This window comes from Sinohyriopsis cumingii, chromosome 2, assembly GCF_028554795.1.
Source record: "Sinohyriopsis cumingii isolate HCF-2022 chromosome 2, ASM2855479v2, whole genome shotgun sequence".
In the NCBI taxonomy this organism is placed as follows: domain Eukaryota; kingdom Metazoa; phylum Mollusca; class Bivalvia; order Unionida; family Unionidae; genus Sinohyriopsis; species Sinohyriopsis cumingii.
The window spans coordinates 57,605,747-57,618,818 of record NC_142962.1 but is presented as its reverse complement, the minus strand read 5'-3'; the positions used below and the strand labels follow the sequence as shown (position 1 = coordinate 57,618,818).

Below are 13,072 nucleotides of genomic sequence, written 5' to 3'. Positions count from 1 at the left end.
AACAAGGTGGCCTTATAAGAGGGGGGCCACTGTAGAAAAATAGTAATTGGTAACTGTGCACACTTTCATGGCATGGTCAGAGTATTAAACTATGGTAAATTATGCCAGATTATTAGACTATAAATTATGCAAACTGGTTTCAAAAAGACTGGTAGAGAAAACAGTTTGCCATTTGATGTGTTTTATTTTTCCCCTTTATATTACATGATTAAAAGGACTTTAAATATTGAGAGTAAATATAAATATGTTGATACTCATATGTACTACCATTATCAACTGATAAACTGTCTGGCCCTGACATGACAATCTGGGTGGATTTTTTACTATTCAATTTACCAGGTATCAAAGTTAGAAACTACAAAGAACACAACACATCTTTCATTTTAACATTTCTAGGAGAAAATACATTCGATGAGATACACACAGAAATAAAAACTAATTCAAGATTCATACAAAATCAGTGGTTTATATTTTTCATAATATGTTTATACACTAAATCACAAATTCAGATTGGAGTGCAAGTTCAAAACCAAAGATTACATTAAAATAAACCTGAAATACCAACATGCATCTGCATGTTTGCAATTTCCAAAATACTTATTATCGACAAAAAATAATTATTACATAATAAATACTATATCTCCCCGTACTAAAATGTAAGGGGGAAGGTATCATGTATTACTAATTCCAAACAATTTCTAACTAAATTACACTGATCTGTTGCTTTGTCTTCTAAAGGCTGGGACTTCATATAAAGGGGGTGGGAGAGAAGGGGTGGTGGAAACATCACAAAACATTAGTCCAAGCATGGCTTTTGCCAAGTAAAGTTGCTCCTAACTTAAAAGGACTGATCTGCTGCTTAGTCTATGATAATGTCTGACACTGTAATTCACGGCTCAAACTTGATTCCCGATTGAACACTAATAAATTCTCAATGGATGTAGATGACAGTTAACAAGTCCTCAACTCTGTACATAATGAGCTCAGAAAATAGGTGTCAGGTTTGCCACACCTAGTTTGACTCGGACAGACAAAAATAAACTCACTTCCTTGACAATATTGTACCAAACCCTTTCAAGCTCTCACAACTAGTTTTGAATCATAGCTTTTAATTTTCTACTTAGGAGGCTGAATAAAAATTAATAATGTGGAAAGGGAAATTATTATTTAATAGATAATATATGAATGTCAATGATACTCCTGAAATCCCACCCTTCCTGGTGATCTCTATTTGTGGCATTAACATTATATTTGTGACAGCGGGAGCAATCCCATTCTGCATAGCTGAAGTACAAATCTTGTCCATGTTAGAATTTTACATTTTAAATACAAGTTTTGATTAGCATACCATTTTTTTAACTGAGCAAGACTACTAAATTTGAGCCCTCCTTCACACAAGATGCTTATCTGCAATATCAAATTATTAAATTTATATGTTGCAAACATGTGAATTTAATAAATGTATAGCTTCTGTAACACTAAAATATAAAATAAACATGATCTGATAATCTGGTCACAATCTCATAAAACTTTGATTAATATTGCAAAAAATAAGCAATACTCTTGACTTGGAAATCTTACAAATATGTTATAATCTTGCTTCTTAATTTTTCAGAATATTTTCAAGCATAATTTTGAGTTAAGTTTATGACAGAACAGAACAATACTTAGAATTCTTAGATTTCAATCATAAAATCTATGGATATGCACAAAGTGACATAAAAGATAAGAACATATGAAAAAATAAAATGAATAATGGGTACACAATTCAAATATTCTTTCATCGGCGGGCTTTAAAAAAGGAAAAATAATAATACAGATGTACAGTTTCATGGCAATCCTACAACAGTTTAGAAGGAGTAGCATTAATAAACTAGTTCTAATGGACAAATGTCAGACAACAAACAACAGACCATTACATATACTTTTTGGTCTAAGAATGTTTCTCTGAAATAAAACTTTGTCTTTTGCTAAAGAACAAACTGCATTGCTGGCAATGAGTAATACAAACAAAGTAAGAAATAATGTGCATGTATTTTGGACATTAACTTTCACTGAGAAAAACAGAAAGTAATATTGCAGTGAGAATTTCTCCTTGTCCAAGTCCCACATCGCTAGTTAAAAAATGCTGACTGGTTGCCATTTAGCTTACAACTATTTCATGTTTTGAAGCATATTGTGAACAACTTTAAAATACTGGCAATTTATTTCATTTCCTAATAATTTCTGCCAAAGAGACATATGCCAAAATGAATCAAATAAAATCAATGAAAGAGAAATATCATTTTTATTCTACTGAACCTCTAGTATTACAACCAAAGAATGAAGAAAAATGTTATTTCGTTTAGAATGATTACTTCTGAACTCTGTTCCATTTTTTCCCCAAACAAATGTCAAAAAATGTTGTCATAATAAATTTATCAAACCTATTGTTAAGAATAGACGTAAAAGGTTTCTCTATGCACAGTAACTACTGTAATTTTCTGGATTTTCTGAGTTACCTTTACATTTAAAAAAAGTCTAATGCTAACTTCTAACCAAAGTTCAGTAAAAATTTCTGAATCCAAAACAAGATCAAATAAAGACATAAATAGGTTAAAAAAAATCATTTAGGATCATATCATTTGATGAAGTATTAGAATCTGGCAGAAACTCAACAGTCTTAAATCTCATTATTAAAGTATTACAGCATAACTGACCAATTAATAACTGTCCAGTAATTTTGTCTCAATTTTTGGGTCAAGGTAAAACTAATTGCAATAACAATTATTTTTGCGTGATGCATTTCTGTAAGGTACCTAAAACATCAAACTACAATAATAGGAAAAATTATTTTGTGGAATTCTGAAATTTATATTATAATGTCATGTACTTTTTGTACTTGTTGCAGTCAGTAGCAAACATCTCTACAAGCAATCAGTGATGCATTGATCTGAAGCTACTTTTAATATTAAAACATACTAGATGTAAGTCAAGTGCTTTAATGACATGCTTAAAACAAAAATAAGAAATATAATAAAATTTGTAAATGTTTACATACATCTATGATAAAGAAAATTTTAACTTGCAAAACGTTTGTAATAGTTTTGAATCAAGTAGTAATAGCACATAAACATTACATGATATCAGTATAATGCTTGCTCTGTTAAGGCAAGATAATTGACTATAACATTTACTGGAAACATTAACAAATCAATAATGTGGAACTTGTACAAATAATAAAACTGACAACAGCAGTTAGGCGTAATTACTGTCAACTTGTCTCACAAAATTATGAAAAATATTCACTGTAAAAAATTACTTGGAATAGTCATATATGAAAATGATACAAATCAACATGTCAGTCCTCATGATCTACTGTCTCCTCCATACCACAAGAGGAGTACTGATACAAGCAGAAACTCAACATTTACCACAGGCAGAATAACATTAAAGACTATGTTTGCAGCAAGTTATCTTGCAGTGCTATGATCAGTCTCTCAGTTGCATCTGATCAACTCCAACTGGCTGCTTGGTGTTGGTTGGGTATCACTGACCAGAGGAAGAAGAGCACTTTGGACTTCTTTCCATCCCCACTTAATGGGTCTAATTTATCACTACCTTGCCAGACTTGATCTTGATAGTAGACAGAGAGTGAGTGGTACTTGGCTGAAGCAGATTTAGGAGGTAGTGATCTCAACTGGGCAAATGTTGATGTCTTCTTTACCTTCTAACAAAAATGCTTCTAACGAAGCTTGTGTGAGGTATCAGTTGATTTGCCAGTTTAAACAACAAAGTTTTTCTCCAGCCAAAACCACAACATCAGCAGCAGAATTGGAATTGTTGAAGACCTCTGCATACTCTTCAACACCTTTTTCATTTTGACAAAGTTGGCAAGGTTTGTTCATAACCGAGTAGAACATGAATGAAGAGAAGATTTTGTGGGTTACCATGCCTTAGGAAGTCTTGGTGATTTTGATGTTCCAGCTTCTGACATTCCTAGAGGTACACTTGGGTTACTACTAGTATTTTTCTGCATTCCATATTGACCTGATAACAAAGGAGCACAAGTATGTCAGTTTCATGAGCTACAACTATTACCTTTTTCAGTGTCTGTAGCAACTGCAGTCTGTACAATAAGAACATCCGCATTTCCAGGTGTATGTATGATGTCACGTCCAGCTTTTTCAAGACATTCTCCCAGCATGTATATGAAACATTGTTTGTTCTCTTGTTTATCAAGAATATATTCCTGTTTATAGCGAGCAGTGCTTTTGTGTCATAGTGAATTGATACAGTTGTGCCTGTTGTTCCTTATCTTCTCATATCTGCGACATCTTTCACTGATGCAACCTTTTTGTAACCATCAAACACCACTAAACAACTCCCAAACTTTCTCGTCACATAGTGCACATACAAACTGCATACATCTTGAAATGTCATGCCCTTGTTCCAAGGCAAACAATGCAGTAAAGCTTCCCCATCTAAGACATATCATGGAAGACAAATGGATGTTTCCTTGTGTTGGTCAATAGTTTGGAAGATTGATCTTGCAAATTCTTGCAAGGCATAGCTGATTCAGTGCAAGTTGGTACTGAATTGACCCAGACAAGCCTCGTAAGTTCTGACATACCTCTGCCTTTGGTACGTTCTCCCGTGACCTTTATGCTACATGTCAGCACTTGATGAATTGTGGTCAGTCAAAATGCCAGTCCAGAATATCTCGGTATGTCATACAGCATGGTGTCCTTTCATCACCCATTTGCTGACTGGATCCCATTTTTCCATACCATTATTATAGTGTGTCCTTGATGAATCATTTGCATAAAGCCAGTCAAACTGGGGCATGCACCGCCCCTTACTATTTATTTGTTTCATAATGGAAATCAATGACAGAGTTAATGAATATTGCTCTACATCAATTATCCAAACATTACATTTTTTACAGAATTAAACAGTGGTTGGACATTATTTAAAAAAGGCTACATTCTATGCAACGATGTATGCCTGTAAAATGTGCAAATTTCTAACATTTCCACCAAATATATTTTCCTACACTTTTAGTATGTTAATTTGGGGACCTTACCAAATGCACCATGCAAAAAAAACTTTTATTGCAATTTTTTTTTATTTGATGAAGATTATTAATGGACTATATTAATAATAAAGTCAGTGTTATCTGATACTGGATTTGAATTAAAATTCTTAAAGAAATTGTGTTGATGTTTTTCAGAAGTATGCTTTAACTGATTTAAACCCTCCAAAATCATTGTCTTTTACTCTTTGTTTCTCTAAGTTCATTCTATGCTGATTGTGTGTGTGTGTGTGTGTGTGTGTATCTGATGTCATTTTAAAATATTTACTGGCTCTGTTGCATCTCTGTTCGTTTCTGATTATGATACTTAACTCTTTTAGCAATGTGGGACTCTTAAGTATTCAGCTTTGACTTCTAACATATTCAAAACAAGGTTCACCAATTTGTTTACTAGTAGTTACTACTATATTTACTCACTTGCAAGTCAACTGCAAATTGCACAGGTTCAGATCTGTTCTTGAATAATCTGCTGGCAGATCTGGGTCTATGCAACTTGTTACAAGAAATGTTAAGAATAAAACAACAAAACCCCTGATCTGCTGTCATATATTGTGATGGATATATGTTGTTTGTAGTTGGCCCTGTCTAAAATGATAGTATGTATGGTATATACTAAAAACATTTTTCAGCTATCACATATTGTTCACAACTGTATTTAGATTTCGAGCAGCAAAATTATCAATATTTATTGCCCAAGTGTCAAGATCATCCATAATTTTATCAACCAAACTCATATCAGAGTTTTTAACAAAATTATCAGCTTTGTCTTCAGAAACATGTATACAGAATGCTGTAGCATTTCTACTAGCTTTAAAAAAAGAAGTCCCTCTGTAAGCAATGAGTGTCTATTTCTACTAGTTTTAAAAAAAGAAGTCCCTCTGTAAGCAATGAGTGCCTATCAGAAACCAATGAATCAGGTTCAGTTAACACCAAATTATCAGCATACTTAAAAATCTCAAACTTGATATTGCATAATTTATAACACATATCTGATGATGAGTAAATGTTCCCATTTCTTTGTCTTGACCAAATCAACCATTAATAAATGATCACTGCTTGTACACAGTGATAAAGTCTAATACTACTTTTTTTATTACACTTGGGTTCTGGAGATGCATGGTTTTTTAATAAAGCCATGAATGGGACCTGGTCATAACTTCATACATTTGCTACTGGGTTGAAGGATTCAGGAACCGACTGAAAACTGAAAAACATTCTTGGCTCTGGAAACAATTCTGTCCATCACTATCTCAGGAAATGTAACTGCACAGTCGACTAGATGTTTGTTACTATTAACACTGCTGATGGAACTAAACCTAAAAGAAATAAAGAAAAAGCACAATCAAACCACGGCAGCCACCATGAAGAAATGGCAAACTGGCTACAGTACACAGGTAATCTCTGTATGAAGGCCCACCTTTCAGCTCTAGTACTTGAATTAATACCATTTTAAAATTCATTTTCTTTATATTATTATTATTATTATTATTAGTATTATTATAAACAAATTTAGTTTTGTTCATTAGTCAACAAAATCAACAAATAAATGTTTATGTTGTTTTTTCCCAAACTTCAATGCCACACAAGACTACTTGTCACTGTAATCCATTTTTCAATTATCATGATTCTTACAAAAAACAATACTTGGTGCATTATGACAAAACACTAATTTCACTTGATTTTTATATAGGATGTTTGCCAGAGAGGATTTAGAATGGTTACTGTGACCAGGTGACAGCTATATAAAGGTGACCATTAGGACAGATTTGACTGTATATAACAGAATAATTGGATTTATTTTTATTAAAAGACATTTGTGTATGACTGGAAAACAAATGTTTTGTCAAGCAGAACAAAAATAAAAGTAAAACTTGGACTGCCCATAATTAGATTCCTTTTATTTGTAAGTATAAGTAGATATTGAAATTAAAACATGAAAAAACAGGAGATAAAAAATGAAGAATAATCAGTACATAGCTCTGTCAGAGTTTTCTAAAAAAGAAAATAAAAATAAAAATTTGAATAAAAATTGATGAATGTTCCTCTACCTCAATACTGTTTTTTTGGGATAACAAACATATTTGTCATAATTATTACAATACCAAGATTTTGTTTGTTTCAGATTTTTGACAATTACTGTAGTTATTCTAATAAAAGTCCCCCTTTTAATAACTCTCCCTTTTTTCCGCAAATTAGAACACTTCCTACCATATTGACATCCTTTATGGTATGTCTAAATAATTAAAACAATACAGGAGTAATCAAATGACTCCTCAATAAATAATAAACAAGTTAATGTTTTTAGCCAAAAAGTGATGTATGGGATACAACACCCCCACCCCCACCGGAAACTGCACTTCCCTCATGGCATCTATTAGATCAACTACAGTATATTAAATCATACCACTCTAAGGTGTGACATACTGCAGTGGTCTACAAAACTACTGTTACCAAGTATGTATCATTATTAAAATGATAACAGAAATTAAATATCTTTTCTTGACTGATGAAAATAGTCAGGTAAAGTAATTCTGAAGGTTGTGCATTAATGCAACTTAGAAAAGAATTTCATAACCATGAGGATAACAACACACAAAGGACATCTGTTATGCCTAATATACTCTGATGACGATAAGTTAATAAATTCTACATGTGGTCAAGGACAGAGTGGGTTCCATCATTATCAGGAACACCAAAATTAATTTACCAAAGGAGCACTCACCCTCATTGGAATAGAGCAACTTTTATAATATCACATTTTTGTGACTTTTTATGTGCAAACAGAACAGTCCTAAACCAAATGATGCTTGATGCACAGCCTGGCAAGGGTCCACATTATTCACTCTACTAATGACACAATACAAAAAAATACTGTTACCAGTATAACAAACCCAATTTATTGGGACAAAGATCATTTGTAATAGGAAAGAACTAAAGTGCAGTGTTAATTAATTTATGAAATAATTTTCAAAGCACTCTAGAAAACATAAGCATTATCATACTGAATACTGACAGACATTCAAAAGCTAAACTGATATTAGGACCAGTACCTAATTCAATTAAAGGCTTCTCCATATCTTCAGTTGTGAAGACTTTTCTGGGGAAAGAGGTCATCAGAGAAAAGGATCCACTCCCATCTGTTCTGTTCATCTCTACATACAAACGGACTGCAGCTAAAGGTTCTCTGGCAGAAAATGAATGAGTCAAGGCTTGACCATTCGTCAATCGAATCTGGAATGGATTTGAATAACAACATGATATACATCATCAACAATAGTAAATTGTCCAAAGTCATCATAATGAAACAAGTGCAATCAGATCGATTTCTTATTTTAATGAACTCTTCCTTAGGAAAGACAAATGTGATACAATTTGCTTTTAAAAAGGTTGTGACCTCCTTATCTTTGGTGGGAACAAAGTAGCAGTAAATGTAAGAATCTGGGACAGAGATTTGGAAAATTCGTAACTATTGTCTGACATTTATCTGAAGGTCAAGAGTGATTTGGTCAACTTGCATACCTTCTTCCTCTCTTTATCTAACCTCTGAAAGCTAGTACAAATATGTATCCTCATTTTATCTGTGATGTAAATTTTCAAGTTATTTCAGACCTATAGAACCAACAACATGCTTTATAAAGTCCAAAGCATTCCTATGTTTATTTGAAGGGTTCGGAACAGAGATGCATGAACCCTAGAGTAGTCACCTAATCTGTCCACTGATTCACATCCTGTAACCACTAAAGGCATGCAATCTTACATATTTGGATGCCATTTGATGGGTGAATAACCTATTACACATATATATTCAACTGAAATGATTTGATCTTTTCAAACCCAATTTTGACAGGCTTATCGCCCATTTTGCATCATTTTTAAATCATCACTACACCAAATCCTTGTAACCAGCATAGCTCATGAGCCATCCAACATATCCTGATGCAATTTGGTATGAACACTGTCTCCTAGACCTTGATGTGCCTGAGATTTGTCTCAAGAATTCCATTTGGACAGAGCTATGACACATGTCAGTTCACTTTGTATCTTCACATGGGTTGTTGCTTTTAACTGGCACAGTTAGGAACCAATGAACATATTCTGATGCAGTGTGGTACAAATATTCTCTCAAAGACCTATAAGTTATTGGTTCTGACATGTCAACTCCATCCCAAATAGAGTTATGTCCCCTGACAATTAACCTCACATCATGTAATGATTCTTGTAACCAGCATCACATACAAATTATTCAACATATTCTGATGCAGTTTTGTAATAACATTGTCTCAAATCTTGATGTGCCTTTTATTGGTTTTGTCTCATCAACATTATACTGGACAGAGTTATTACCCCTGTAAATCACCATCATATCTTTATGTAGGATGCTGCCTGTAATCAAGAACCATTCAGTATATTATGATGCAATTGTTGCACAGACTTAGACACATCTTTTAGGAGTTCAGTCTTTTCTATTCTATTTTTGGAAGAGTTATATCCCTTGTCAGTCAGCTTGAAAACTTTCACATCATCATTTACATGATTCCTGATTCCTGAATACCTATCTCCCAACCCTGGTTTCCCAATACAAGTTCCTCTGTTTAAGGTCCTGCAAAGCAAATTTTAGTGAGGAAGGCCCTTTGCAATGCACCAATCACCAATATCTCTAACTTTAAAATGTAGTCAGAAACGCAGGCATCAGATTGACATAAATCACAACATGTGGTCAGAAGACACTGGTGTTAAGTGCTGAGCTACATACACGACAGTTGGACACACTGGAAAGGAACCATTTAATATGTAAGGCTGGACGGATTCATTGTTCTAATCAAACTAGCTACTCCCTATTAAATTAGTATCATGCCACAGAGATGACCACCCCTGTAATACCCCCCAATAACAAATGCATCTTTGAAAGAAATCATCACTATGAACAATCCAAATATTTTTATCAAAATTACTGCAGTTTTGGTGGAAATGTCAAAATATAAATTTTCAAAGACACACTATGCATTATGCAAAGCTCACAAGTTTGCATAGCAGTGGAAGACTACAACCCTATCTAAGAAACAAGAAACTGAAAAAACATTCAGTTTATGAAACTTACTTGTAATTTACTTTCTCTGTAATCTTTTTGCTCAGCTGGCTGCTTACTTGTTGAGGATGGTGTAGCTTGAGGGGCAGGTGAAGTCTGAACTTGTGGTTTACCAAACTGAAATGTCAGGAATATTCATGTAAATCCATCTTACCTTCTTTGTTACTCATCAACCATCCCTGTATCTTACCTTCTTTGTCACTCATCAGCTATCTCTGTATCTTACCTTCTTTGTTACTCATCAACTATCTCTCTATCTTACCTTCTTTGTTACTCATCAACTATCTCTGTATCTTACCTTCTTTGTTACTCATCAACTATCTCTGTATCTTACCTTCTTTGTTACTCATCAACTATCTCTGTATCTTACCTTCTTTGTTACTCATCAGCTCTCTCTGTATCTTACCTTCTTTGTTACTCATCAACTATCTCTGTATCTTACCTTCTTTGTTACTCATCAACTATCTCTGTATCTTACCTTCTTTGTTACTCATCAACTATCTCTGTATCTTACCTTCTTTGTTACTCATCAACTATCTCTGTATCTTACCTTCTTTGTTACTCATCAACTATCTCTGTATCTTACCTTCCATCAACTATCTCTGCATTTTACCTTCCATCAACTATCTCTGCATCTTACCTTCTTTGTTACTCATCAACCATCCCTGCATCTTACCTTCTTTGTTACTCATCAACCATCCCTGTATCTTACCTTCTTTGTTACTCATCAACTAGAGTAAAACTTGCTTATCTCTATTACATCAAGGATGTTAAAAAAATCATCAACATAACCAGGTCCCGAGATATCAGGGTTCATAAACATGGCAATGTAATTTTAAAGACGTCCTTAACTTTATTCCTGTTTCTTACTCTTAGGTTTACTGGAACAAGACAGTTGCAGTTTTAAGATTAATCACTGCTTTATTTATATACAGTTTTACATTAGTAACATGTGTTAGGATTTCATTTCTTTTTAGACACAATTCTGACTCCAGCTGCATACAGCAGACAATACAAAGAGAACAGTGTTGTTAATAAATTATGTATGTGTACATGTAGGTGAACTCTATAAATTAAAGGTACCATATGTAATGTTTTCCACAGTCAATGTATATTTTGCAGTGAACATATCATAGTTTTAATATTCATTAGTAAATAAAATAATCTTAACTTCTGAAGAATAAAAATATAAACTTATCAAAGCATGACCATCCCTATGTAAGCAAAATGGATTTGCTTGTGTCTTTGCTGACAGGAAAGAAATACACTATACATGTACCTACAGCTGCCATGAATCTAACTATAGATATTATTTTTTAATGGAAACTGATACACTGTAATGCATTACTACAGTCAAGTTGTATTGACTGAAGATGGAATCTGAATTTTAAAAAAAATTGTAACAAACATTCAACCTCACCTAATACATTGAAATGGCTAAAAAAAAATGACCAGATTCTTTTTTCTTCAAATGGCTATTAAGATGCACATGTGTGCTGTAAATAATTATATTTATTATTAAGATGTTTTAATTGAGAAAAAAAATCCAAAATTCAATCATTTTTGGAGACTGATGAAGAAATTCATAATACTGTAAAAAAATAAAGGTAGTCTTGTTTTATGTACAGTATATGTTGTTAACCAACACGTGTAACTAAACAATTAACTTTGACATGCATTGTCCAGCAACACATGGCAATTTCGTTGTTACAGCATTTACATGTTACATGTACTTAAATTTATGCCTGAGACAGCAATTGTAAATATTGTAATGAGGCTACCAAGGGAAAGAGGGTACTCATAGGGAAATAAAAACCTGTCAACAAGTTCTGTATTAATTAAGCATAAGTAAAACTTGTTCTAATATAAAAAATGGACTTCCAATCACCAATATCTATGGAAAATGCAACAACCAATCAAAATTGTATTGCCACAATAAGAAATATGTCTTGAATCAATGGCTGATGAGATCACAGACTCCATAGGCATTGCTTGGGAAGCATTTTCAAATTATGTCCACATGATGAAGCTAGTGAAATGGCTGAATGTATACCACATAAAATTGTTTGTGGTAAGTGTCACTGGTGCATATGTATGAAAATATAAGCGCTTTTGAAACATTTCATAGAAATAAGCAGGTCTACATGTTACTTCGTACAGAAATTTATGCCCAAAATAACAGGGTTACTGTCTTAACAGGGATTGAGATAAGTGGGGAAAAAGTAGTATAAGTAGGATTTTTTCAGGGCCAGATCAAAACGCTTGTCATGCACAGGTTCTCAAGATAACCGAGGTTGAGATAAGTGGGTTTGACTGTATCTCTTTATGTTACCTTCCTTGTTACTCATCAACTACCTCTGTATCCTATCTTCTTTGCTACTCATCGACCATCTCTGTATCTCACCTTCCTTGTCACTCATCAACCATCGCTGTATCTCACCTTCCTTGTTACTCATCAAGCATCGCTGTATCTCACCTTCCTTGTTGCTCATCAATTATCCCTGTACATCACCATCTTTGTTACTCATAATCTGTATCTCACCTTTTTTGTTACACATATTCTATTTTTGCATCTTACCTCTTACCTTCTATGTTACAAATCAACTACCTGTATCTTATCTTCTCTGTTACTTATCAACTATCTCTGTATCATACCTTTTTTGCTATTCATAACCTATTACTGCATCTTACCTTCTCTGTTACTTATCAGCTATCTATGTATCATACTTTTTTTTTGCCATTCATAACCTATCACTGCATCTTACCTTCTCTGTTACTTATCAATTATCTCTGTATCTTATATTCTTTGCTACTCATCAACTATCTCTGAACACTACTAGTGAATTCTTTACACAAGTATTTTTCTGCCCAAAACATAAAAATATACTTTTCTGCAAAAAATATAAAAGCGA

The 13,072-nt window shown here is 33.3% G+C and overlaps 1 protein-coding gene across 1 annotated transcript in view; it reads right to left on the bottom strand.

Moving 5' to 3' along the window:
• Window positions 1–370: 370 nt before the first annotated feature.
• Window positions 371–13,072, bottom strand: part of LOC149804935 (UBX domain-containing protein 1-like) — a 28,900-nt gene continuing 16,198 nt past the window's right edge. The window contains exons 8-10 of the mRNA XM_089945975.1: window positions 10,173–10,277; window positions 8,125–8,305; window positions 371–6,390 (exon numbers count right to left, since the gene is read on the bottom strand). Coding sequence (XP_089802101.1) covers window positions 6,350–6,390; window positions 8,125–8,305; window positions 10,173–10,277 — 327 coding nt within the window. The 3' untranslated portion in view covers window positions 371–6,349. The remainder of the gene's footprint in view (window positions 6,391–8,124; window positions 8,306–10,172; window positions 10,278–13,072) is intronic.